General features: G+C 62.1%; 2 protein-coding genes across 22 annotated transcripts in view; one reads left to right on the top strand and one right to left on the bottom strand.

Annotated features, from left to right (window-relative positions):
• Positions 1-252: 252 nt before the first annotated feature.
• Positions 253-8825, bottom strand: TMC8 (transmembrane channel like 8). 6 transcript variants are annotated; one of them, XM_029212950.1, is made up of 16 exons: positions 8708-8825; positions 7915-8068; positions 7574-7722; positions 7078-7227; positions 6704-6786; positions 6037-6173; positions 5607-5754; positions 5069-5239; positions 4629-4768; positions 3029-3152; positions 2588-2685; positions 2221-2404; positions 1935-1993; positions 1687-1845; positions 1184-1262; positions 253-696 (listed from the first exon to the last, which is right to left on the bottom strand). In XM_029212950.1, exons 2-16 carry the CDS (start codon positions 8064-8066, stop codon positions 439-441), a joined length of 2091 nt encoding a protein of 696 aa, XP_029068783.1. In that variant the 5' UTR covers positions 8067-8068; positions 8708-8825; the 3' UTR covers positions 253-438. The 6 variants fall into 6 exon arrangements, with proteins under 6 accessions (XP_029068783.1, XP_029068781.1, XP_029068785.1 ...); XM_029212948.1 differs by having other exon boundaries at positions 1935-2065; XM_029212952.1 differs by having other exon boundaries at positions 1184-1234; positions 1935-2065; positions 8708-8821.
• Positions 8826-8894: 69 nt separating this feature from the next.
• The window catches only part of TMC6 (transmembrane channel like 6), a 17356-nt gene continuing 937 nt past the window's right edge, over positions 8895-25313 (top strand). The window contains exons 1-22 of one of the 16 annotated variants that reach the window (XM_029212933.1): positions 8904-8919; positions 10744-10789; positions 12791-12924; positions 13079-13221; positions 13394-13489; positions 13809-13967; positions 15271-15376; positions 15521-15614; positions 15852-16109; positions 16400-16590; positions 17461-17605; positions 18237-18392; positions 18815-18969; positions 19076-19157; positions 19388-19485; positions 20577-20672; positions 20924-20999; positions 21688-21821; positions 21964-22140; positions 22233-22311; positions 24573-24640; positions 24803-25306. In XM_029212933.1, coding sequence (XP_029068766.1) covers positions 12866-12924; positions 13079-13221; positions 13394-13489; positions 13809-13967; positions 15271-15376; positions 15521-15614; positions 15852-16109; positions 16400-16590; positions 17461-17605; positions 18237-18392; positions 18815-18969; positions 19076-19157; positions 19388-19485; positions 20577-20672; positions 20924-20999; positions 21688-21821; positions 21964-22140; positions 22233-22311; positions 24573-24640; positions 24803-25094 — 2664 coding nt within the window. In that variant the 5' untranslated portion in view covers positions 8904-8919; positions 10744-10789; positions 12791-12865 and the 3' untranslated portion in view covers positions 25095-25306. The other 15 variants (XM_029212934.1, XM_029212942.1, XM_029212932.1 and 12 more) reach the window with 15 other exon arrangements.

Raw genomic sequence — 25313 nt, forward strand, 5'->3', positions numbered from 1 at the left:
TGTAGGGTGCCTGCAGTCAGAGCACAGTAAGCCCCCACTGTTTGCTCTCACTGCGGCCAGGCCTTCCCCTTCCCGCAGGTGGAGGTCTCTGGACTTTTATAATGGTACTGCCCAGGATAAACAATTCCTGAGCACTGCCAATGGATGTGTATTTATAAACTGCATTCATGGGTTACTATACTAACATATTATGCATATTATAAAACATTCAACAAAAATAGAAACTTTTAAGGATTGAGATAAAAATATAAATACAAGTTCCCATATTTTCTTCTTGATGCCCCTAGGTATATGCACCCCACCTTGGGGCACCCTGCTGGAGGGCCCACTGAGAGAGGCGGTGGTCACCTGGGGTCACGAGCGTGGGGCGAGGGGTCAGGAAGTGGGGAGCTGCACACGGGGCCCTGGGGAAGCTCCGGGCGGTGGTGGGGGTCGGTGCTACAGCTCCGAACCGCTGGGGAAGCGGCAGCTACGGGCGGGGACCCGGACACCGCGCAACCCGGCAGGATCCTCAAGGGAGGGTTCCGGCCTGGGGGCCCTGGGTCCCGGGGAGCCCGGGCACGGGAATCCGGGGCAGAAGGATCTCGGGCGCGAACCTCGGGAGTGAGGGGACTCAGGCCCCAGAGAGTCGCCGGAGCCCGGCTCCGACATCAGCCGCGACAGGTCATCCACCAGGTGCCACTTCTCCTGCACTTGCTGGGGCGGAAGAGGGGAGCGAGCAGCCGGTTTACGAGCGGCGCCTCCTCTCACCAGCTGCCGCGGGAGAAGCGGCCACCTCGCAGTAGCAGCCCCGAGGCCCCACCCCACCAGAGTTTCCCCTCCCCGCCCCCGCTGCGGCCCCGCCCCACCAATCTCCCGCCCTATCCCTAGACCCGCCCCGCCGGGCCAGAGACCACGCCCCTCCCGATCCCGCCCCAGGCCAAGGCCACGCCCCATCAGGTCCCGCCCCAGCCTAGCCAGAGACCACGCCCCCGCCAGTTTCACCTCCTACTTCAGCCCAAGCCCACACTCCCATTAAACCGGGTCCCCAAGCCTAAAGCCACATTCCTGTTGACTGGTTCCCGGCCGGAGGCACCGGTTCCCTCCCTCCACCTTCCCCGCTTCTATCCGCGGCCTGAGGCCACACTCCCGACAGGGTCTTGCCCGGAGTCCGTGACCCCTCCCCAGTCCGGCGGACACTCACCCACACCAGTTGCTTCCGGAGCCCCCGGATGGCCCTCGCGCTGGCCTGGGACTGGGAGACGCACACGGTCAGGACAAGGCTTTGGATAGACGGGGATGCTAGGTCAGTCAGCCCCCTACTTCCTCCTTCCCCACCCCAGTCTCTTAAAAACCACCTCCCGGGGTCTTCTCTCTTCCAGGTTCCTAGACACCGCTTTCTCTCTCCTCTCCTTCCTCCCACTGGTCGCTCAGTCCCTCTCCTCTAAATGGTAGTAAGAATAACAAGCGCGGCAGGCTCATAGCGTGTCTGCACCGGGCAACGTGCTTCGCCAGTGGTCACTTAAAGTGCCCGCTTTACAGGTGAGGGCCTTCAGGGGCTGCCCAGGGGCACAGGGCAACCCCCAGGACACCTGCCCTTGGGCCCCTGGCTCCCTGCGACCTTGGGCTCTCCTTGTCTGGCCCCCAGATCCCATGAGACTGGCTGGGGGTGCCCCCTCCCTCGGCCCCTGCTGCCCTGAAAGGCACCTGAGCAGGATGAGGAGGGGGAAGCTGAAGGCGTGGGAGCCCAGGTAGTGGAGGATGCGCTGGCTAGGGGGTGGGAGCCGGAGGGCCACCAGCTCTGGGACCACCTGCCAGGGGGCTGAGTAGTTGGCGAAGAGGCCACAGTCCCAGGAGGAGCGGATGCTGGGGAGAGACCGCCAGAGGAGGGCCGGTGTCAGCGCTCGGGTGACGAGCTGCCGGCCCGGCAGCCTCAGCCCGTCTGCTCCCCTCACCTGCTGACCACATAGCCCAGGGGCACAGCGGCCAGGAGCAGGCCCAGGATGAGCACCAGCTGGAAGAAGAAGATGGAGCTGGAGGCGCGGAATGGCCGAGGGGACGCCCTGGAGTTCCTCAGCAGGGTGTACTAGGGAGCGAGCAAGGACACAGGGGCCTCAGTGCAGTGTGCAGATGGGAGGTGCCCGGCGGGGCAGCAGCAGGAGGTGAGGGCTGCTCTGCTGATGGCGCTCGAGGTGCCCACACAGGTGCGGCCCTGCTCCCTCCCAGCCCCTGAGCCCTCACCTTCTTGATGTAGAAGGTGAGGAAGACGAAGATGCTGTTAAGCAGGGGCAGCAGGGGGCAGTAGAAGAGGCCCATCCAGGTGACTGTCTGTCCCTCCACGATGTCCAGCACGTTCTTGGGCAGCAGGAACTCCTCCCGGTCCAGCCAGGCCCAGAACCGGCCCGAGAACCGCTCCACCAGCAGCCTGGGGGAGGGGAGTGCCCAGGTACCCACCACCCAGAAGTGTGTGGACCTCGTTGGTCCTGGCTGTGGACCATAACACACTCACACGGTAACAGGCATGTAGAAGTGCTCACCCCTGGCTGTGGCCACTGGCCACCCCCCAGACACGCCCACTCCACCCCCGTAGTGTCCCCACGTGGCTCACCTCCTAGGCAGGCTGACAAGGAAGGTGAAGGCCACCGTGAGGAGGAAGTTGAAGATGCTGAGTTTGTACAGCTCCTCCCCCACCGAGTTCTCCCAGCACTGGTCAGAGGGGGCATCTGTCACTACCCTCGGTCCCCAACCGCCCCTCACCCACCCGTTGGGGGACTCTGTGGTCTAGGAGCCTTGCCTGGAGTCTGATATGATTGCTAAGTTAAAACCCGGGCCTGGGATAAGATTTCAGCAGACAAAGCCCACAGTCTGGGCTGCCTCTCTGCACAGCGCAGAATGTGATGTGAATGGCGCCCCCTGGAGGTGACTGCTGGGTGGGCAACTCTGCCCACAGCCTCTCACAAAGGTGAGACCCTGAGAAGGACGAGGAGATCAAAGAGGTGGGGCTTTGCAGAGGACAGGAGGGACAGGCCCTGATGGAGTCACCGGCCACCTGGTAGTCACATGCGTTGTAGCCGTAGGACTCACAGCTGGTCTTGTTTCTGCCAAAGCACAGCAAGGTCTGCCCCAGCGAGAAGGAGAACATTCCCAGGCTGGCCAGCTTCAGCACCACACACCTGGGGGTTAGGGGAGGGGGCGGGGACTGTGTCAGGGGAGGAGCCCAGGTACATGGCACATCTACTCGGGACACAGGTGTGGCTGACATCTGCATGAGCTCAAGTCTCTCCCGGGCCCAGCCCCCTCGAAACCCAGAGCCCAGCCTCCTTCCAAACTGCTCCATGCGTGGCAATATTTCCCAACGTGCGTTCCCTAGAATCTTGGTCTCCAGATGATTCACAGGAGAAAGGTTCTGTTTACATCAGTTTGGGAAACACGGCAGTCCAGCCATCCTCCCCCCACACCCAGCTTGGAGATTCACAGGCACATACGTGCTTTTATATCATAAATGCAGGTGAGCTCTCTCTTCTAAGGCCTATTAATGCCCTAGTCCGTTTACACTGTCCATATATCACAAACACGTGCATGCATACTCCTGAATAATATGTAACTGGATCACACAGGTAGGGTGGCCTAACCCCAAACGATTACCTGCACGTTATATCAAAGTGTGGACTTTCTTTTTTTTTTTTTTTTTTTTACTTTTTGTCCATACTTCACAGCACGTGGGATCTTAGTGCCCCGACCAGGGATCGAACCCGCGCCCTCTGCATTGGAAGCACGGAGTCTTAACCACTGGACCGCCAGGGAAATCCCATAAAGTGTGGACTTTCAAGGCTGATACACGGCCGGAGCCTGGCTGGGAACAGTGGTTCTTGTGTTGAGGAAGGCAGGGGTGGTGGGGGCTTATTTTTATCTTCCATCCTTTTGAGCATTTTGAATTTTTTTTTTTTACCATGTGCACGTGCTATTACCCATTCCAAAAATAAAATTTCAAAGCAAACACAATCTACCTCGGAATGGGTAGATACGCAGAATGGGCTCCGGACAGCTTCTGTGCCAGGGAAGCCCAAGGAAAAGCAGACCCTGCCAAGTGAGGGGTGGGTGGCAGACGGAAAGAGAACCTGGGCTGGAGCTGTTGTGTGTGTGGGGTCCTGTGGGTGGGTGGGTCCAAGGCAGGACCTGAGTCCTGGGAGAGGAGACAGAGCAGAGCCTGGGGGCAGAGGACAGCTTGAGTTTGAACCTGCACCCAGAAGGCATGGGGAGCCTCCCTTGGCCAAGGCGCTTGACCCTTTCAAACCTCAGTGTCCTCATCTATCCAGTGGCAGTGAGGATGGTCCTAACTTCACAGGTCACGTGAGGGTGTCAAGGTGAGGGGTGTAAACCCTCAGGGCACATGGGAGGGAGCTGTGTTCCTAGGTAGGTAACTGTGGTACCCAACGTGCCCTGGCAAAAACAGTCACTGGCTTGCTTTGGATGGTGGGGACTGGAGAACCTTAGACCGGGGCCCGCCAGACCGTGTGTGGGAGCAGCTGCCTGCTTTCCCTTGCACGGGACTCCTGATGCCAGGTGATAACCAAGACAGGCGGCAGGACACAGCCCTTCCATGCCCTCCACACTCCGTCCCACCTGTCACCCCCCCAGGTGTCACTCACCAGATAAGGGTGAGGTTGACCTCAGTGTTGGGAGGGTAGTTTTCCAGCTGGACCAGGAAAACAAACAGCAGGGGACCCAGAAAGTTGACCAGGGCGATGACCCCAGGGGGCAGGTACTGGAGCAGCAGAAACAGGGACTCCTGTGGGGAGAAGTGGATAAGGGGGTGCCGCGGGCTGGAGGGCCCCCAGCGGCTCCCCCATCCCCTACGACCCCCTTCAAGTGTAACTCTGGTGCAGGCCCGGAATCTGGAAGCCCACGGATTATTCCCAGTGGCAGCAGGGGGTATCCACAGGTAGAGCCTGTCTGACTTGGTTATGACTTTGGGCAAATTGCTTTAACCTCTGTGAGCCTCGGTTTCCTCTTCTGCAAAGTGGAACCATCCCGTCTCCTCCCCCAGGTCTGGCCAGGATTAAATAAATGCGTGTCAGTCGCCTGGCACCTCCTTGTTGTCCTGCGAGTACTTGGTGGCCCAGAAGATAGCACTGATGGCCCCAACCACCAGAAGCCCGATGAGGATGTTGACCCGCAGGTAGGTGAGCAGGTGGCAGGCCCTCTGAGCCCGGGTCTGATGCTGCACCGTCAGCAAGTGACGCCCCTCCTCCAGCTCCACCTGTCATGGGGGCAGGGGCAGGGGCACAGGTGGGTTACGGCTGGCCCAGGTGGAAGGGGAGGGGGCTGGCAAACAGCCCCAGGTCGGTGTGCGTGGGGAGAAAGGCTGCCAGGCTCTAGGCAAGGTTGGGGTGACGCTGAGGCGGGGACAGACGGGCTGGTTTTGTCCAGAGCACCCCCAGAGTACCGTGCAGGTGAGCGCTCACACCCAGACACGGCACAGCCCCCGCCTCCAGCTGGAAAACCGTGTGTGCACACACACACACACAGACACACTCCCACACTCAAGCCACACACTCATACAGTCTCACGTGCTCTCACACTCATTCACTCTCACAACTCACACTCATGCACATCCTCACACACACCTTGAACTCGTTGCTGATCTCATGCTTCTTGATGGTGGCTGCCTCCTGCCCCTGGATGCAGAAGTCCCAGGAAGAGAAGACCTTGGCGCTGAGAGGTGACCTGTAGTCCTGGCCCAGGAACATCTTCTGTGGCAGCCCCTTCACCATCCTGGAGGGGGCAGAGGCCAGGGCTCAGCCTCGGCTCGGCTCTGATCTGGGATGGGAAGTCCCAGGCAGCCCTAAGTGCAGCCTTTGGCCTCGGCCTGGGGGGGGGGGGGGGGGACACAGGAGCGGTGGCCCCGCTCCTGAGGTCTGCAGCTGGGGATGCAGAGTTCCGGCCCTGGAACCTCCATTGGCAGGGACTCCCTGCCAGCTTGGGGGTACCACGCCAAGCAGGGGTGATCAGGGAAGACCCCCTGGAAAGGGGTGGAGGCAGGGGCTCTGCTCTCACCGCCGTAGAATCCCACAGAAGCAGAGGAGCAGGCAGGCCAGTGGGCTCAGTAAGTAGGCCAGGCGGATGCTGTATATTGAGCTGCTCTCAGGCCCCGCTCGGTACGCGCCGTAAAAGAGATAGGTGTTGTTGAAGGCCTGGGGATGTCAGAGGATGACAAGTGAGCCAGGCTGTGTGCTAAGTGTTTTCTTGCTGTTAACACATTAGCCCTCACAGTGACCCCATCAGGTAGAGAATAAGAGTATCCCCATTTCACAGAGGCTCAGAAGGGTTGGGCAACTTGCCTAAGGACACACAGCTTGGAAGAAGAGCCAGGACTGGAACACGGGAGCCCGCACGGTAACCACCCAGTGGCTTCCAGGGATGAGGGTAGGGTGGTGCTTATCCCAGAATCCTGGACACTTTTTCCCTTCTTGTCCTTCAAACCCCGACCCCAGCTGGGCTCTGAGGGCCGTGGGCACATGTCCATGGGCCTGGGCTGTGCACAGTGGCCTCAGCCTCTCTCTGACCCCACTGCTGACCCAGCCAGCCTGTCTGTGGAGGACCGTCTCCCTAGAAGCCAACGTGCCCTTGGAGGGGTGAGGGTCCTCTTAGACTGGGGTTCCCTGAGGCTAGATCACCAGGTTCCCCAGCCTCCCTGGTCCACAGCCAGTACAGACTCACTCACCCTGCCGGTTAAAACATTCCAAAGTAGATTGTTGAACTTGGGAACACCAGTCTGGGGTTGGTGGCCACCAGGACACTGGAGGGCTGTCGAGGAGGGAGAGGGGTCCAATAGGGAAGGGTCCCCAAGGCATAGGTGAGACTCTGCCCCTCTCACTCCAAAGCCTCCAATATCAGGAGGCCTGAGCAGGGTCATGAGGGCATGTCAGGAGGCCTGTTATGCAAAAGGCGAGATCGAGTAGAGCCTCATGGCTGGACCCAAGCAGGACGATGCCCAGGGTTTGGACACAGAGGGTTGGGGCTGTCCCAGTGGACCAGGCCCCACAGGGTTCAGGTGGGCTCGGGGGGCACTGTTCCCTCCGTGGGCCAGGCACTCACTGAAGTTCAGAGCAGGTCCTCTGTCAGGGGGGCGGAGCCAGGTCAGGGGCAGCAGGACGAAGCTGGTGGTCAGAAGAAGGGTCAGGAGGTTAAGCAGCAGCAGGAAGCGAAGGAAGGTGAAGTAGGACTGGATTCCGGTGCCAAAGAGGCCTGCGGGGAACAGCAGGTGGGTCCGGAGGCGCCGAGCCGTGGGCCCAGCTGATAATCTGAGGGTTGTGGGGTGTGGGTGAGCAGCCTCACAGGGACCTCAGTGTAACGGCCAGTTCTGGAGGCTGGCCTAGCAGTACCTCTAACAGCCACCAGGGGTGCCATCACCCACCAAGGTTTGAAGGGTGGCTCTGGGGGCAGAGAGGGATGTGTGAGGAAGGCGGGGTGGGTTGGTGGGGGTGGAGGGGTACAATGGCCAAGGGGATAATGCCCTCCTCTGGTTTCCAAACTAGACATTGAGACTCCAGAGAGGGGAGGCAGGAGGTGGGGATTGGGGTTCGGGTCCTACCCCCGATCTCGTAGAGAGCCCCCTCCCAGAGACCACAGCCCCGGGCCAGCCGCCGTGCTGCCTCCCCCAGGCGCCGTCCTGCAGTCTGCTGCCTGCGACGCCACTGCTGCCAGCACGAGGTCTTCACCCCCTCAGGCTCCCGCAGCTGCCTGGGACGGGGTGGTGATGGGAGGGGTCCCTGAGTCACCCAGCATGCCCACCTGGCCAGGCAGAGCAGCACCCTGGGCCAGGGAGTCTTCCCACTGCTGGTGATTTCCACCCCCCCCAACCAACAGTTGCATCCTCTCCCCACCCCCACTGCTCCTCCTCCGCTGTGTTCGGCAGGGTGTTCGGGCACCCACCGGATGAAGCGCTTGTCCACCATGGCGTAGGGCAGCACCCGCACAGGTTCCTGGGAGGAGCACAGCCGCTCCATCTCCTGCTCCCACAGCTCCTCGCCGGCCGGCTCAGGTTCTGGCTCCCCTGAGGCCTGCACCGACCACTGCCTCAGCATCTCTGTGATGGGGTTGAAGTTGGGGTTGTAACGCTTCCCCCTCCTGGGAGGGGATGCTGTTGGAGGAGATCTGGCTCAGTCTCCAGCCACATCTCAAAGCAACGTATGGCCTCAGTTTCCCCATCTGTCAGACGGGGAGAAAGGTCCAAAGGGCTCGGAAAGATGGGACGTCACAAACAAAGCCAAGGCCAGGTGTGGGCACAGTTAAGTGCGGTGGAGCCCAAGGCCCGCTCTGCCCCACCGCAACCGGTTACCAGCGGCCGCAGCCCTTCCCCATCGCCCCCTGGCAAGGGACAATTCCACGTGCCGATTCTCCCATTGGGAAGACCTCTCTGCCGCAAACCCCAGCAGTTCCCTGGATTCAGCATACTGCAACACCTCGAACCTGGACGTGTTGGGACCTCCTCTTGTCTTCTACCTGGTGGTCCAGATCCCGGGACTGGGTCCACCCCGGCCCCCCATGGAACCCAAATGGGGAAGCGTGGCTACAGCCCCGGCCGTGGGAAAGGAAGGAAGGGACCCCTCTGCCCCTCAGCAGCGGCTCTCACCCCTTTCCCGCCAGCTGCCAGCAGCTCCTCGGCCTCAGTTCTCTCTTCCACCCCCTCACGATCCCCCCTCCCCTCACTCTGCACCCAGCTCACCTGGGGACAAGGGACCTAGAGACCGTCCTCCGACTGGCTCCCGCCACTCCCGGCGGGGCTGCGAGAGAGCCGAGGGGAGGGGTCACATGACAGGAACCCCAGCACCCCTAGCCGTCGCCTCCCCGCACTCCTCTCTCCCCCGCCTCCGGCACTTCCTCCGCGCTCCACTGAGGCCCGCACTTCCTGAGGGGGCGCGGAGCGCCAGCAGGCAGGTGAGGCGCTGCGCGTGCGCGCTGGGCGGGGGTCGGGCCCTTCCTCTCCCCACGGGGGACCCGCGGCTTCTGGGCCGAAGGTCTGACCCTGCGGGGCTGCGGTCGGCTGGGCGCGGGCCCCGCCCCTTATCCGCCGGTAGCCCCGGCTCCGCTCGGCTCGGAGGGCACGACAGTGCAATAACTTAGGGGGTGGGTCCGACCACTCAGGGCTGCTCGATTTTCAGAGGCCCTAGGCGTTATTTCTCAACTTCCCGCCTCGATCTTTGGCACTTAAGCCGAAGCGGCCCAGCGCCTGGCCTATAGGAAGCGCTCAGGAACCCGCTGCACTCATGCCCCGCCCCGGCGAGTTGTCTCGGCCCTTTCTCTCTCTTGGGACCCCCTGGGAGGCCCCGCGGTCCTGTCCTTCCAACTCCCTCTCCGCCTCCTTGAGGGCCCCCCCTCATCCCTAAAGAGCTCCAGTGTTTTTTATGCCTCCCTGCCTGCTTCCCCTCCTGATTTTCCAGACCCCCCCGCCCCCCCGCCCCGCGCCCCATGCCAGGCCCCAGGCTGGGTGCTGGTGCTGGGCACACAGTGAGCATAGAGATAGAGACGGAGCGGGAGACGGGAGACGGACTAGTAAATGTACATGTCACTAGGAAGTGGCACATGCTCCAACAGGTTTCAATCCCGGAAGGCTCCCCAGAGGAGGTGACTTTCAAGTTGTGCCTGGGATCATGCAAGTAAAACGTGACTGGAGCATGGGTGTGCAGGGCAGGGAGTAGTGTTGGGGGAGAGGAGGGGGCTGGGCAGAGCTAGTTCTCTAGGCTGAGGTGCCTGTACCAAGATCCATCCTGAGGCAATGACTATTTGGGCATCCTGGCTTGGCCCACCTGTCCTCCCTTCCAGGAGGGCCCTCCCCTTCCTTTCTGCCTTCCAGCTCACTTTTACCCTGCCCGCCTCTCAAGTCTTCTCCCAACCAGAAATGGCTCCCACCACTGTCCAAATCCCACCCTTTTCTCAAACCCAAGGGTGACTCTCCTCTGGCCTGCCGGGCTTTTTCGAGGTCAGGTTTCTAGGTAGAGCTCCCAGGTGGACAAGACTTACACCCTGGCCGATGACACCCTGGAGGCTGACTGACCTCTCGGCCCGTTTCCTCATCTGTGAGCTAGGGTCATCAGTGCCCCCCTCCCTGGCTTGTGGGGAATAACGGAGCAAACAGCAATGGGGACAGCCCCCAAGTGTGCCTCCCCTCTTCCCCACCTAGCACACAGGAAGTGTGCCGGAACTCTGCTGGAGAAACCACGCCCACATCGGGAGGGCGGAGATAACCCCGGGTTCTACCAGCCAGTTTGGGGCTAGTTGTCGCGGGAGGCTGTGCTGGGGGAAGGGGTTACCCAATGTAGTCCTGCAACGCCCGCCGTATCCGTGTGGCTTTGCCGCATGGGGTTATTTTGATAATCGCCCTGGGAAGTGGGAGGGTCTGGAATCATTGTCTCCATTTGAAACTTGGGGAAACTGAGTCCCACAGAAATTGGCTTCAACCGGAGATTGGAACACTTCCGGACACTCGCCGCCTTCATCTTGGTCAGACCTCAGGGTGGGGTGAGAGGAGGGGTCGGAAGCTGGTGGGGAGAGGGCACAGTCGCCGAGGGCTCGACGGGGAGGGGAAGCAGGAGGAGCGGGGCGCGCCCCCTCAGCCGGGTCACGTGACTTGTCCGAGCCCCGTCGCCACGTGGGCCGGGCTGGGCGGAGCAGCACTCTGGCCCCGCCAGGCCTGATACGCTCACAGGTCGCCCCAGGGCCCTTGGCCACTCCCTCCCTCTGACCTCACGACCCCTCCCGCAGCTGGTGGAGCCCAGACACAGTTTCCGGCGGCCCTCGCGGGGGACAGGTGAGCCGCGCGCCGGGCCCGTCCTCCCCAGCGCCTCCCAGGCCAGTGCCGGGATGCGGATGCCGGGTCGTGGGTGGGGGTCGCAGCTCCGGGGCTTGGGGACCTCGCCCTCGTCCTCCTAGCCCCATCCAATTCCCCTGCGGCCACCAGCTCCACCCCCTCCGAATTCCTTTGGGCCTCTGGGGCCACTGGGCACTGAGTTGACTCCTCGGGTTCTCTTGGATCTCCCTGAGTTCACTACCGGAGTTGACTCTCTCAGGGGTGTCCGGGCGGGGGACGTGAAGATCTCAGCTCACCCCAACAGTCAGGTGGCGGGCGTCAGGGGAGAGGGCGGTGGTGTGTGTCTCTCGGGATGGGAAAGGGTGGGGAGGCAGTGTTTGCAGGTGGGTACCACTGGTGGAAAGTGGGCGTGTGGGAGACTGGCAGATGAGGGGTCCAGGGTCTCTCGGAGTTCCTGCCTTCCCTCGGCTCAGAGGCTGGGCCGCGGCTCTGACTGGGCAGTAGCTGCTCCCAGAGGACTGGCTTCCGGCTGGGGTGGGGTTTCTGGAAACGGGCCCCACCCTGCCCCTCCCTACCTGGCTCACGGCTCAGGAATGGTGCACCCTGGGAGCTCCTGCCCGACTTGTCCCTGCCTGGGCAAGGGTGCCAGGGTGCTGGGTACCAGCTGGACAGAAGTCTTGGGCAGTGCCCAGATGCCAGTGCCCAGGTGAGCCCCCATCCTCCAGGCAGCCTCTGAGCACCTTCCATCTCCCTGCTTCTCCCTCCTGGAGAAGGGGTGTGTGTGGGAGGCCTGTAGATCTGAACCTGGGAAGGTCTGTCTTTCTAGGAAGGAATTCCAGCTCTAGGGACTGGATTGGGGGGCACACCCTCAGCCCCAGCTACTTACCATTTCAAGCGGAGTTAAAAAAGAGTCCACCTCTGACCTCTCTCTGCTGGTTTCTCCACACTGTGCTCCTTGTGAGAGAGAAGGGGAGGGGGCTTGGACTCTGTGCGGCCTGGGCTCAGAGACTGGACACCCCTAAGTGAGGGCACTGTCTGGGTACAGCCCTAGCGGGACCTGCTCTGTCTGGACACCCTGGCCTCGCCTGAGGAAGCCCCTTGAGCTGAGCCAGCTTTCCTCTGTGCTGAGTTCCCTGGGGGTGAGGGTAGTGAGGAGGGGTGGACAGGGCAGACCGAGGGCTGGGCCCCATCTTGCTGGGGCAGAGCCTGCAGGACTCAGTGGGTGGTTGGGAGCCTGCTGCCCTTGCCCCACTCCCACGGGCTGAAGAGCCTGGACAAGGCCGCCCTGGTTCAGTTGTCTTGGGTGATGGCAGAGCCCGGACAAAGGCTGCCTGTTCAATGCCCAGCACCCCTCCCCCAGCCAGCTGCCCCGGCCTGCGGGAGGTGATGGAATATAGGGGAGTCTCCCAGGAGGGCTGTCAACATTGACGCGCCCAGGTTGGCGTGGAGTGACTCCTGTGGGGGGGATGCAGGGTGGGGCGCAGCCGAGGAGGCCATCCTGTCTGCCGTTCTGTCAGGCGCTGGTGAGGGTGAGGGCCCAGGCTGCTAGCTGTCTGTGGGATTTCCGGCCGGGAGGAAGTGCTGTGTGGTCACGGGCGGGCGCAGGGAAGGTCTCAACTGCTCTGACCTTTCCCACCCAGAGGGCGGCATCTCTGGGTCAGAACCCTGGGAATGGAGAACCTATCTACAGGCACCCCACCCGCTCCCCATCTCTCAGGGATGGCGTCACTGAGGAAGCCGGTGGGGAGCTGCCCAGACTCCCCTCACTTCCTTCCTCCTTCCCTCCGGAAGGAGCTCCCCCTCAATCCGTTCTGGACTGAGGATTATTTGGGGCCACTCACTTGGCCACGCGTTTGGTGTTTGTGTGTGGATGGGGGCAGGATGGGGGCTCAGGCAGCCTGGGCTGGGAGTGGCACCCCCCATGGTCCCCAGGGAGTGGGCAGTGGAGCTGGGTGCCAGGCTAACTTTGCTGTAACGCTTTCTGTCTCATCACATGGGCAGCGGGAGGCTCCTGAGGCTGTGTCCAGGCTCTGAACTGCCCTAGGTCGGCAGACTGGCTGCGGGTGGGCCGCAGATATGTCCCGGTCGCTGGCTTTTGTCCTCAATGTCCCTGAGACCCCACAGGACCCAGAGGAGTAAGTGCTCTGAGGTGGGGCTGGGGGGCTGGGATGTATCACCCCCAGGGAGAGGTGGTCTGGACCTCAGCCCTTCGGAGGGGGTAGGCTGCTGGGGCGAGGACTGGGTCAGCCGCAGCCTGAACTCCTGCCCCTTCCCCCATTCTCACCACAGCAGCCAGGAGCCCAGCCCCTATGATGAGAGCGAAGTGCACGACTCTTTCCACCAGCTCATCCGGGAGCAGAGCCGCTGGGTGGCCGAGGAGGGGCTGGAGCTGCAGCACAGGGCGCTGGGGGCTGGAGCCCTGGGGGCCTCAGGTGAGCCCGCCTGCCCTGGCCCAGGCCGGGTGCTGGGCTGTGTGGGCCGGACACGGAGCCTCTCAACCTCTCAGGAAGCCCCTCCTAGCAGCCTGGAGCAGCGGGTGGGCAGGGGATATCTCCGGCCAGTGGTGTCTGTAGAACCTCTGGACGAGTCTTTCTTGCTGGGCAGGCAGTGACCGCCAGGCCTTGCTGGGGCCCGAGGGCGCCCCCGTCTACAGCACGGCCACACTCCGCATCTTGGCCAGCATGCCCAGTCGCACCATTGGTGAGTGGGACCCTCTGCCTTTGGACCCTGGGCTGGGCTGCGGTTTCCGGCAGGGATCTGTGTACCTCAGAGCCAGGCCTCTTCGGCTCTTACCCCACCCTGTCTGCTGCTTGGAGGCCCAGCCCAGTCCCATGCAGCCTCGCCGCGGTCTAAAAACGACTCCGGAGTCGTCACGGGGATAAAAATATGCTCTTGGGAACCCGGTGGTGCTTGAGGTCTCTTGTGAAAGAACTTTCATGGGTCCTGGGAAGGAGCGGGGGGGCAGCCCCTGCCTCTACATAAGAGGGGCGCGTCCCCCCCTGACCAGCGGCCTCCACAGGCCGGAGCCGCGGCGCCATCATCTCCCAGTACTACAGCCGTACGGTGAGGCTGCGCCGCAGGGCCGGCCGGCCTCAGCTCAGAGATGTGGGCCGCTCAGCCCGGCCCAGCCTCCGCCTGTACGACCTGGAGCTGGACCCCGCGGTCCTGGAGGAGGATGGTGAGTGAGGGGGGCCCGGAGCCTCGGTGGGGAGGAGGTCAGCAGGCTGGGTCGGGGGACTGGGGTGCAGTGGGCTGTCTGAAGGCCCCCAGCGGTGAGGTCTCTTTGCAGGGGTATGGGAGTGTCTCGGTGTTCTGGCCACTGGCGTAGAGAAGTGCGTGCCTTTCCAGCTGCACAGTGTTTGGCTCATGCAGGCACGCGCTCCACAGCGTCTGTTGAGCATTTGTAGTGTCGCAGACGCTGGTGTTGGCTTTGGGATGTGATGGTGGTAAGCAGACCCAGTCAGCTCTCATGCAGCTTATTGTCTGCCTTGTGAAACAGACAGGAACCAAATAAATGGATAAGTGGATGGTTGAAGCTCAGATAAGGGCAGCTGAGGAAAGGCACGCCGCAGGAGAGTGTCACGGAACCTGTCTAGCCTGGAGCGACCCAGGAAGGCTTCCTGGAGGAAGTGACACTAGAGTCAATGGGGCATGGGCAAAGGCCCTGAGGTGGGAGCCTGCCGGCTTGCCTGAGTATCTGGGAGGCCTGTGTGGCGGGGCTGGAGAACAAGGAAGAGTGGTCGTAGGAGGGGGCAGGGCCCAGCTCACAGGTTGGTCTTCAGCCAGGTGATCTCTGGCATCAGTGCCCAGGGGCTTGGGTACTTCCTGGGGCCCTGCCTGTGTTTCCTCTCCCTGTTTACCCAAGGCCTGCAGCTGGTGGGTGACGGAGCAGTGCAGGGTGGTGTGGGCTCTGAGGTCAGGATGGACATTCCAGTTTCATTGTGTAAACCACGCCAGGTGTCTGCTTTCTGGTCATTTTTTATCTGTAAAGTGGGGTTAAAACAGCACCCCCTTTCCAGGGTGGTTGTGAAGATGAAAGGAACGAGGACATAGGGGAGGGGCAGATCTCCAGGTCCCGCCCTCCCCTACTCACCCCACCAGGCCTTGGCATAGTGGGATGTGGTGGGGGGACAGTGGGGACTGCTGAGTGGGGGGTGGACGGGGCTCAGGGGCATTGGGGGGTCAGAGCAAGATGCGAGTGGGGACCCAAGAGGAGAGTTTGGTTCAAGGCAGAGGGGCCACTGGGCTGGGCCTCAGAAGATGCTGGGAGCTTGATCGTGTCCTGGGCTCCAGGGGGCAGAGGTGACAGAGCGACGGCCAGTGAGGGTGTGGGACAGGTGAGCAGCACAGGGTCCTAGCAGAGAGGAGCCTTTGGGCCCGGCAGGGCGGCAGAGGCCTGTGTTGCCGGGGAACGGCCACAGTTGTGGGAGGGAGGGAAGGATGCTGTGGGGAACCTGCAGGGCTCCCTCCTGCTCCTACAGAGAAGCAGGGTCTCCTGGTGAAGGAGCTTCAGGGCCTGACGGTGGCCCAGCGGGACCACATGCTCCGGGGGATGCCGCTGAGCCTGGCCGAGAAACGCTGCCTGCGGTCAGTGCCCCTTGGCCTCGTGCGGACCCCAGCCCCACTTCCTCGGCTGGGCGTGGTGGTTGGTGAGAAGGGCCCCGAGCCTGCGGTGGGCGGGTGGTCCCTGGGAGGGAGTGGACCAAGCCCTGATGCTGCCTCTGCCCCCAGAGAGGAGAGCCGGCCCCCGAGGGGCAAGCGGAGGGCCCGGGGGCGCCATGGGCTCCTCTCCTGCTGCAGCCGGCTGCGCGAGAGCTGTATCCTGGTAGGCGCCTCTGGGCAGCTGGGGGCGGGGGCACTGAGGGGGGCCACGTGTTCTCCCTCCGCGTGCCGCTCGTGGGGTCCTCTAGCCTTCAGCCTGGCTCTGGGTGTGATCGACCCCCCCTCCCCTAGCGGCTGCCCCTCCACTGCCCCTGCGCTCTAGGCCTGGCCCGGGGTCTGGTTGGGGGCCGGCTCCCCTCTCCAGCCTCGCCTGAGGGCTGTCCTGCTGCTGGCCCCACAGGCGTCGCACAACCTGGGGCTCGTGCTGCTCTCGGGGCTGCAGGCCCTGATGCCCTGGCACTATGCCCTGAAGCGGATCGGGGGCCAGTTCGGCTCCAGCGTTCTCTCCTACTTCCTCTTCCTCAAGACCCTGCTGGCCTTCAACACGCTGCTGCTGCTGCCACTGCTGGCCTTTATCGTGGCCGTGCAGGCAGCCTTCCCGCCTGCGCCCTCGGGCTCCGCGCCCGCCTTCAGGGGCCTGGAGCTTCTCACGGGCGGGGTGAGGCTTGGTGGGGGCGGGCAGGCGCCCCCTTGTCACGGCTTCCTCCAGGGATCCCCACCCCACCCCTTGCTGCGACTCCGGGAGGAGGGTGCCCTGGCAGCTCCAGGGTGGCCGCGGCCCTTTGCCCACCTCCGTGTTCTCCTCACTGCCCCTGCCCTGGCCCTTCCCCTTCTGCCTTTCCCCTCGCCCTGCCCCCTGGGTGCCCTCCATCTGCCTTCCAAGCCTGAGGGTGGGTCAGGTGCAGGGAGGGGGAGAGTCCCTGATGTGGCCGGGCGTCCTCTCTACAGGGCTGCTTCACCCACACCGTCATGTACTACGGCTACTATAGTAACGCGACGCTGAACCAGCCGTGTGCCTCCCCACTGGATGGCGGCCAGTGCACGCCTGAGGCGGGCGGCCTGCCCTACAACATGCCCCTGGCCTACCTCTTCACCGTGGGGGTAGCTTTCTTTATCACCTGCATCACTCTGGTGTACAGGTAATAGCCCTCCACTCTATGACCCTGGCTCTGAGCGCCATTGATCCACCCATGCATCCATCTGTCCATCCATCCATCCATCCAGCTACCCATCCATTCATCCGTCCAGCTACCTATCCATCCACCATCACTTCATCATCCATTCATCCATCCATCATCACTCCATCCGTCCATCCATCCATCCATCAACCGTGCATCCATGGATCCTGCCTTCCTTCCATTCATCCATCCACACTTTCATCCATGCACCCATCCATTCCACAAACACTTGCTGTGCTCTGCTCAGGACGGGAAGGTAAGTGAGTTTGGTGCATGTCCTTGAGAAGCTTGCTGTCTACAGGAGAAGACAGGCCAGTGAAGAGGCTGGGAAACTCCTGGTGTTATGTTGCTCCGGTGTTTTGGAGCATAGGAGAGGAAGTCAGACCAGCTCCCCAGGGCGGTGGCACTCATCCCAGAGAGGGAGGTTAAATAAGGGTGGGCTGGAGAAAGGCCGGGAAAGGTGTTTTGGTTATCGGGAGAGGCAGTGCAAAGGCCCTGAGGTGAGCCTGACCCCTCTGCAGCCACGTCTGGGTGGGAGGCAGCCGGCCGTGTTGGTGGGGAGGGGAGCCTGACCCCTCTTCTAGCCACTTGTGGCTTGTGGGCACCCTGTTGGTCAGGGCTGATCTAAGAGTGGCCGGCAGTCCACACCAGGAGGCTGAGAGCTCTGGGCTAGAGGTGGGGCAGGGAGAGTGGCCGGAGGCCCATCCAGCGCTGGGAGGGCTCCCCTGAATGGGTGGTAGGTTTTGGCTGCAGGGAACATCCCATCTGTCTTCTCCCAGCCTCTGCGCCTTCCGCCCCATCTCACCCTCTGCCTGCCTCTGCTTCTCCCAGCATGTCCCGCTCTTTTGGGGAGAGCTACCGGGTAGGCAGCACTTCGGGGGTCCATGCCATCACTGTTTTCTGTTCCTGGGACTACAAAGTGACTCAGAAATGGGCCAGCCGCCTCCAGCACGACAACATCCGAACCCAGCTGAAGGTGGGCTGCCCAGGGGCCCTGGGGCCGCTGTCCCCCACCCAGTGTCCAGGGAACACCAGTCAGGGCCTGCTCCGGTGGGAGAGGGTTAGGGCTGCTCTCGGGCCCTCTCCCCGGAGTCCCCGTGTCCTCCGGCCCCCGCGGGCAGAGGCCTGCGGGGCGCCAGCTGGCACGTGTCCCAGTCCCCGGAATAGCGCTGGGGTACACGAGAGGACACTGCCCAAGGCCTCAGGGCTTGAGGGTGGCTGGCCTGGGCCTTGCGGAAGGTTCTCTGCCTGTCTGGGGTTTCCCGCTGTGGGATTCGGGTCAGGGCAGCTCACGGCTTTGACCCGGCTGATGGGCCCCCAGGGAGTGCCCTGGGGCTCCGGGTCAGCGAGGGTACGGCTGTCCACAGGCAGGACAGCTCAGGAGGCAGGGCTGGGGAGGGTGCGTGGGAGCGGCTGGGGCAGGCCTCAGCCTGCGGCCCCGTCCCGCGGTCTCCTGGTGCCTGGAGGGGCCCCAGAGCAGGGGGAGCGACGGGCCGTGGCCCCAGGGGTGGGCGGGAGGCGACCCCCGGTGCTCCCCGAGCCTCCCTGTGTGTCTGCGTGTCTCCGGGGGTCTGTGCCGCGGGTGACAGGCCCGCTGCCGCCCCCAGGAGCTGCTGGCCGAGGGGCAGCTGAGGCAACGCCCCCGGAGGGCGTGCGGACGGCTGCAACAGGGGGCCGTGCTGGGGCTCGTTTGGCTGCTGTGTTTGGGGACCACGCTGGTGTGCTCCCTGGCCGTCTACACCTTCTCAGAGCTCGTGATCCAGGTGCGGGGAGGGCGTGGGGGTCCCCCGGAGGCTCCGGCCGTGGGGTTAGATGCCTGCTTCGTTAGACTGGGCCCCCTGGGGCCCCGCCGCCTCCGCCCGGGCCCTCCCTGGAGGCCACTTCCCTCACGAGCCTTGTTCTCATTCTTGTTCTGTCTCAACACTCTCCCTATTTTTCTGTCCTTTTGTTTTCTCGTCTTCTTTTGGTTTCTCTTTTCTTCCCCTACACCTGTGTTCCATCCCCCGTTCTCCCCCTCCCACGCCCCTTCCTGTGCGGTTTGAACACTGGGCCTGGGGCGGAGGGTGGCGTGCCTGCCACTTCCACCCCCTCCTTCCGCCCCGGGAACCCCTCCTCCGTCTCGGGCCCATCAGTGGACCTGCCTCTGTCCTTGGGGCGCTGACCTCTGGCCCTCCCCCTGCCGTAGCAGAGCCGCGTGTCTGCTGAGCAGGACGGGGCGCTGCTGGCCTTGCCCCTGGTGGTCTGCCTTCTCAACTTGGGGGCCCCCTACCTGTTCCGCGTCCTGGCCGTCCTGGAGCGGCACGACTCCCCGGTGCTAGAGGTGTATGTGGCCATCTGCAGGTGCGTGGTCGGATGGGACCGCCAGGTGGGGCTTTCTGGGGCGGGACCTCTGTCTCCCAGGCACCCCTCCCTCAGCCTGTGCACGCCCTCCCCCCTCTTTCCGCAGGAACCTCATCCTCAAGGTGGTCATCCTGGGGATTCTTTGCTACCACTGGCTGGGCCGCAGGGTGGGCACCCTGAAGGACCAGGTGAGGGCGGGCCGGGCGGTGCTGGCAGAGGCGTGGGGCTCCCTGGGCCCCTCAAGAGGGTCTGCCCTGGTCCCAGGTTGGGGGTGGACGTGGTGGCCCCTCACAGCAGCCAGCCCTCACCTCATCTTACCTGGCCCGGTCTACAAGCGTATTGGAGGCCCCCAGGTGGGCATGGGGAGCAGGGGTGGGGGGCACCAGGGCACTGGGGGCTGAGGCCGCGTCTGTTTCAGTGTTGGGAGGACTTTGTGGGCCAGGAGCTGTACCGGCTCATGGTGATGGACTTCATCTTCACGCTGCTGGACACGCTTCTGGGGGAGCTGGTGTGGAGGTGAGGCCCCAGGGGCGGGTCCCTGCGCTCACCTCCTGGGCACCTGGGCTCCCCCTGTGGAAGGGCTCCTGGCATCCTCACCTGTGTGGTAGAGGTGAGGGTCACTCAGGCGGTTCTCAGGCCTCTGAAAATCAGGACCTGACCCCAGACTGGGGCCATAAATCTCTACCCGTGACGGCTCTTCTGTAAAATATCGATAAACTGAGAAAAACATTTAGGAGACAGGATGTAACCTATTTTGAGATTGGAAAGGAAAACAGGTTTCAAAATGATGCATATGGTATAATCTGTCTCACACAAAGGAAAAAGGGGTGGGGAGGAAGAACAGAAAGTAGAGGAACGTTTTCAGATGTCCTGGCTACGAGTGCTAGCATTGTAGGTGTCGTTTCCTTCTTTTTGTGTTTTCTTTGAGAACATATGAATTTAATAAGATTTTTAAAAAGCCGTAAAACAGGGACTTCCCTGGTGGCGCAGTGGTTAAGAATCCGCCTGCCAATGCAGGGGACATGGGATTGAGCCCTGGTCCAGGAAGATCCCACATGCCGTGGAGCAACTAAGCCCGTGCATCACAACTACCGAGCCCGTGCTCTAAAGCCCACGAGCCACATCTACTGAGCCTGTGCTCTAGAGCCCACGAGCCACAACTACTGAGTCCATGTGCCAGAACTACTGAGCCTGCGCTCTAGAGCCCGTGCTTTGCAACAAGAGAAGCCACCGCAATGAGAAGCCTGTGCACTGCAATGAAGAGTAGCCCCTGCTCGCCACAACTAGAGAAAAGTCCGCGTGCAGCAACAAAGACACAACGCAGCCAAAAAAAAAAAAAAAAAAAAAAAGGCAGTAAAGCATTTGATGCTGACGTGCACATTTATACCCGGGTGTATCCGTACATGCTTAGAAAAAGGACGGAGATGAAGCTGGCTGCAGTGTGGACCCTTCAGGGTGGGACCCCAGGCCGCCGTCTCCCCTCTGCATCACTGGGCACCCTGGTGGGGCGGGCAGGGTCTTCAGCTTGGCGTGCGGGTCGGGGTGGGGACGAGGGTCTGTCTTGGGGATTGGCCCTCCTGCGTGACCCCAGTGGTTCTTCTGCCCAGGCTCATCTCTGAGAAGAGGTCTCAGAGGAAGGGGAAGCCTGAGTTCGACATTGCGGGGAATGTTCTGGAGCTGATTTATGGGCAGACCCTGACCTGGTGAGCATCTCCCACTTGTGTCCCAGTGCCTGGCCCTTGGGGAGGCTGACCGCTTCCCCCTGGGCCACAGCAAGACCCAGCCCTGGGAATCTGGAGTGACCTGACCCTCACTTCCCCGGGGACCCAGTCTCAGCTCCCCGGGATCCCGACCCCGAGCCAGGCCCGGGTGGCCTTTCTAGGCCTGGGGAGCCACACAGGGGTCAGGACCCAGCCTCTGGGATGCAGCCCTCTCCTCTCTTCGCTCTCCTCAGGCTGGGGGTCCTCTTCTCCCCGCTGCTCCCCGCCATGCAGATCATCAAGCTGCTGTTCCTCTTCTACGTCAAGAAGGTAGAGGTGCCGCCGGGTCCCTGGGAGGGCGGCGGGGCCTGGGGAGATTGTGCAGCCAAGGTGGCCGCTGGGCCGGCAGATGCGGAGCCCTGACCCAAGTGGTGTGGGGCTGGCAGCCCAGGGCCACCCTCTGGGGTCAGTCCCACGGGCCACAGCTGACCCCCGTCCCGCCCCTGCATCGCTGCCTTTGTCAGGGTCCGTGGTCACTGCCAGGTGCCCGTGTGCACGGGCCAGGGCTTAGGGCCGGGGGGCTGGGAGTGCTCAGGACCAGGTCCTTCTCCCCGGTCCTGTGCTTCCTCCTCTGTACAACGTGGATGCTGCTCTGGGGGTGCTGCCGGAGATGATGTTTACAAAGTGTCGGGCACGGTGGAGACCTTCAGTCAGTGGAGGTGGCTTTTAGTATCAACCCTTTCACGTGCGGGTGACCTGGCCAGCCTGCCCCCCGTGAGCCTCAGTCTCCCCTCCGTAGACCAGGAGGTAGCCCCGCTGGCCCTTTCCAGCCTGTGGGCTGAGATTCTGAGTGTCTGCTTCTCTGCGGGGCTGTCCTGGGGGATCGGCTCGGGCTCCCCCTGCAAGCAGAACACCCCCAGCCCACTGCCGGCCTTGCCCCCTTCCCTCTTGGAGGCCCCACCAGGCCTGGGGGAGGGTGGGTGGCAGGGTGGTGGCAGAGCGCAACCTTTGTCCCCAGACCAGCCTGATGGCCAACTGCCAGGCGCCCCGCAGGCCCTGGAAGGCCTCCCACATGAGCACCGTCTTCATCTCGCTGCTCTGCTTCCCCTCCTTTCTGGGCGCTGCCGTCTTCCTCTGCTACGCCATCTGGCAGTGAGTGGGCCCTCGGCCTCGGGGGGGGGGGGGGGGGGGGATGGGGAGCTGTCCCCTGGGGCCGCTGTGGCCGCGGTTTGGGTGGTGTGGAGGTGGCCTTTGTCCGGGCTGAGGGGTCAAGCCGCCCGCCCTCTTCCCCCAGGGTGAAGCCCTCGAGCATCTGCGGCCCCTTCCGGACCCTGGACACCATGTATGAGGCAGGCAAGGTGTGGGTGCGCCACCTGGAGGAGGCGGGCCCTGGGGTCTCCTGGCTGCCCTGGATCCACCGGTACCTGGTGGAAAGTGCCTTCCCCATCTACTTGGCATCGGCTCTGCTGCTGTGAGTGGGGGACAGGCCCGTGTGGGGGCCCTGGTCTCCCTCCCCCGGGGCTCCTGCGCGGGGGGCCCAGCCTGAGCGGCCATCTCCCGCAGGGCCGTGATCTACCTCAACATCCAGGTGGTGAAGGGCCAGCGGAAAGTCATCTGCCTCCTCAAGGAGCAGCTAAGCAACGTGAGTGCCCCTTGGGCTCCCACCTCGGGGGTGCCTGCTGGCTCACACCCGCGGTCCCTCCACACCTCCCCCCCCCCCCCCCCCCCCCCGCCCCCGCATCCCCACTAGAGGCTGCCCAGCCTTGCCCGCAGGCTGTCCCTCCCTTCCTGCGCAGTTACTGGGCCTCCCACCACCTTGAAAACAAGTCACTGCCCCGTAGGTCAGAGTCACTTGGGCTGGCATTTCCCCAGACAGGAATGGCCTTTCACCTGGTCCTGTCCTCCCGGGGTCTGGGCTGGCTGCTCAGGGGCACCTGTCAGTGACAGCGGGTCTCCCCTGAACACTTGGTGGGCCCTGACCTCATCCCCAGGGCCCCAACCTTGCACCCAGGGCCCTGACATCACTCTCCCCACTGCTGTTTCTTCTTTTTTCCTTTTCCTTCCCAGTGTACTTAATGCTTGAGCCCACCTTGGGGCCAGCTGGTGCCTGTGTCCCCTAGGCGGTCACATCAGGGCTGGTGGCCACCAGCCACTCTTCGTTAGAAATGACTTGGGGGTCAGCTGCTGGGTGTCAGCCGAGGCAGGACAGGGCTGGGGTGCAGCTCGCCTGTGACTCTGCTGCTGGCTAATTGGTGCAGGGACTCTGGGTCAGGTCTTCCTGGGTGGAAGGATGCCCTGGGGACAGCTCCCACTTTTTATACGGTTACAAGTAAGGCAGTACAAGGTAACCCCTCTCCTCCCCTTTCACAAACCGAGGGCAGGGCTCAGGCTGGGCATTTTGGCTGAGGTACAGCTATTGGAAGTGGGCTTTTCCCAACCGGCTCCTGCCCTACCTTGTAGAGTTTTGGGGCCTGCGGTGTCCCGTGGTGGTGGGACGCACAGCAGCGTCGGGAGGGGAATCCCAGCTCCGCCCGCCGTTCCTCTAGGAGCTGAAGGACGGTTCCCCAGGCGGCCCTTGCTGCAGGCTGTGTCCTCCCAAGGCCGAGGCTGGCCCTGGTTCTGAGTCTTTGGGGCCACACTTCTGATCTCAGCCTGCGCTTGGAACATCTTTTCCCTGGCCTGGGCAGGTGGCTTACTCAGGTGCACAGCCCTCTGTACCCACCAACTCGATGGAGAGAAAACGGGGAGGTCTCTTAAGGAGGTCCCACCTCGTAGTGTCTCAGCGCCTTCGTGGGTGAGCCAGGGTCCCCAGCGCCCAGAACGCATCCTGACCAAATTGCTGTTTTCCCTTTGTGAAGGCTCACCGTGAGGAATCCAGTCTGACCCCGGGGTTCGATGGGCCCTGAAATCCGCCTGATGTTTACTGGGTCCTAGACTTAAAGCTTTATGTGCGTTTTCACAGTCACTTGTCGAAAGAGCCCTGGGTTGGCCAATACCTGCCCCAAAGACATGTTTGTCCTAATCCCAGAAGCTGTGAATATGCCACGGTTACGTGGCATTGGGGTTGTGGGATTAGGTTCGCAGATGGAATTACAGTTGCTAATCAGCTGACCTGGAGGTGGGAGATTATCCTGGATTATCCGGGTGGGCATGATGTAATCGTAAGGTCCTTAAGAAAGGAAGTGGGTGAGTCACTGTCAGAGAAAGAGGTGTGAGAAAGACTGGACTGGCCATTGCTGGCTCTGAAGGAGGCCATGAGCCCAGGGATGTGGGCAGACTCAGAAGCTGGAACAGGCAAGGATAGATTCTCCCCAGAGGCTCCAGAAGGAACCAGCCCTGCTGACTCCTTGATTTTAGCCCACTGAGACCCATTTTGGACTTCTGACCTCCAGAACTGATGTTACATTTGTGTTGTTTTAAACCACTAAGTTTCCGTAATTGATTAGGTCAACAATAGAAAACTAATAAAAGCCCCATGACACAGACATTTGTATCCCTCTTTTACAGATGGTGACCGAGGTCAGAGGGGAGGTAATTTGCCCAAGACAGACTAAGTGTCAGGGCCGGTTGTACATTGAGTCAGGCTGGGTAGGCAGCCCTCACTGTGCAACTGATCACATTTCCCTTTTCACCTTGGCCACTAGGAAGCTTAGATGCATATATGTGTGTGTGTGTGTGTGTGTGTGTGTGTGTGTGTGTGTGTGTGTGTGTATGTGTGCCCACTACTTGGCTCTTGGTATTTCCTTGTCCTTGTTTGGTGCCTCTGTCCCCCTTCTTTAAACTTTTTGTGCTTGTGATGTCAGACACTCTTTGTGAGCTACCCCAAGTGCAGTCTGGAACAGGGCACTTCTGGACGGACACGTGATGGCTGTTTTCTCAGCCTTTGTGTTCTGGCATTTCTAGGAGGGGGAAGACAAAATCTTCTTAATCAACAAGCTTCAGCGTGTCTATGAGAGGAAGGAGAGGAGCAGGTGAGGGGCCCTGGAGGGGAGTGTGTGGGGGAGAAGGAACGGGTGCTGCACCAGGAGGCCTCTTCCCGCCGGCGGTGGGGAGGGAAGTGGCTGCCGGCGTCCCTGGGTGGCCTGCAGCCTCTTGGGACTCCCCTACCCTCTTTCCCCACCTTTCCTCCTCAGGTGTGTGGGGCATTTGGGGGAGGAAGAAAAGTTTGCTGAGAAAGGAAAAAAAAGAAATGAAGGAACTGTGTGCAGGGGGCAAGGTGGAGCTGGGGGTCTCTCACGCCCTTTCCCTCCTCTCTGCCACCCCCGTCTTTCTTTTTTTAAATATTTATTTATTTTATTTATTTTTTGGCTGTGTCGGGTCTTAGTTGCGGCATGCGGGATCTTCGTTGAGGCATGTGGGCTCTTTTGTTGTGGAGCGTGGGTTCCAGAGTGCGTGGGCTCTGTAGTTGTGGCACGCGGGCTCTAGTTGAGGCACGCGAGCTCAGTAGTTGTGGCGCGTGGGCTTAGTTGCCCCACGGCACGTGGGATCTTAGTTCCCCATCCAGGGATCGAACCCACATCCCCTGCACTGGAAGGCGGATTCTTTACCACTGGACCACCAGGGAAGTCCCTCTGCCACCCGCGTCCTGATGGGTCGGGGGGCAGCCTGGCTGGCCTTCTCAGACCCCTGCCCCCCCTCTCCCCC

This window comes from Monodon monoceros, unplaced genomic scaffold, assembly GCF_005190385.1.
Source record: "Monodon monoceros isolate NGI ecotype Baffin Bay Population unplaced genomic scaffold, NGI_Narwhal_1 Super_Scaffold_9, whole genome shotgun sequence".
Classification (NCBI taxonomy): Eukaryota; Metazoa; Chordata; class Mammalia; order Artiodactyla; family Monodontidae; genus Monodon; species Monodon monoceros.

What these genes read in the sequence shown, in the direction of transcription:
- TMC8 (XM_029212948.1), bottom strand. Translation starts at nt 8,066, where the DNA reads ATGCTGAGGCAGTGGTCGGTGCAGGCCTCAGGGGAGCCAGAACCTGAG. An exon ending in AGGACCTGCTCTGAACTTCA is followed by an intron (nt 6,787 to 7,077) that starts GTGAGTGCCTGG and finishes CCTCCTCGACAG; the next exon opens with CCCTCCAGTGTCCTGGTGGC. An exon ending in CTTGTCAGCCTGCCTAGGAG is followed by an intron (nt 2,405 to 2,587) that starts GTGAGCCACGTG and finishes CCCCTCCCCCAG; the next exon opens with GCTGCTGGTGGAGCGGTTCT.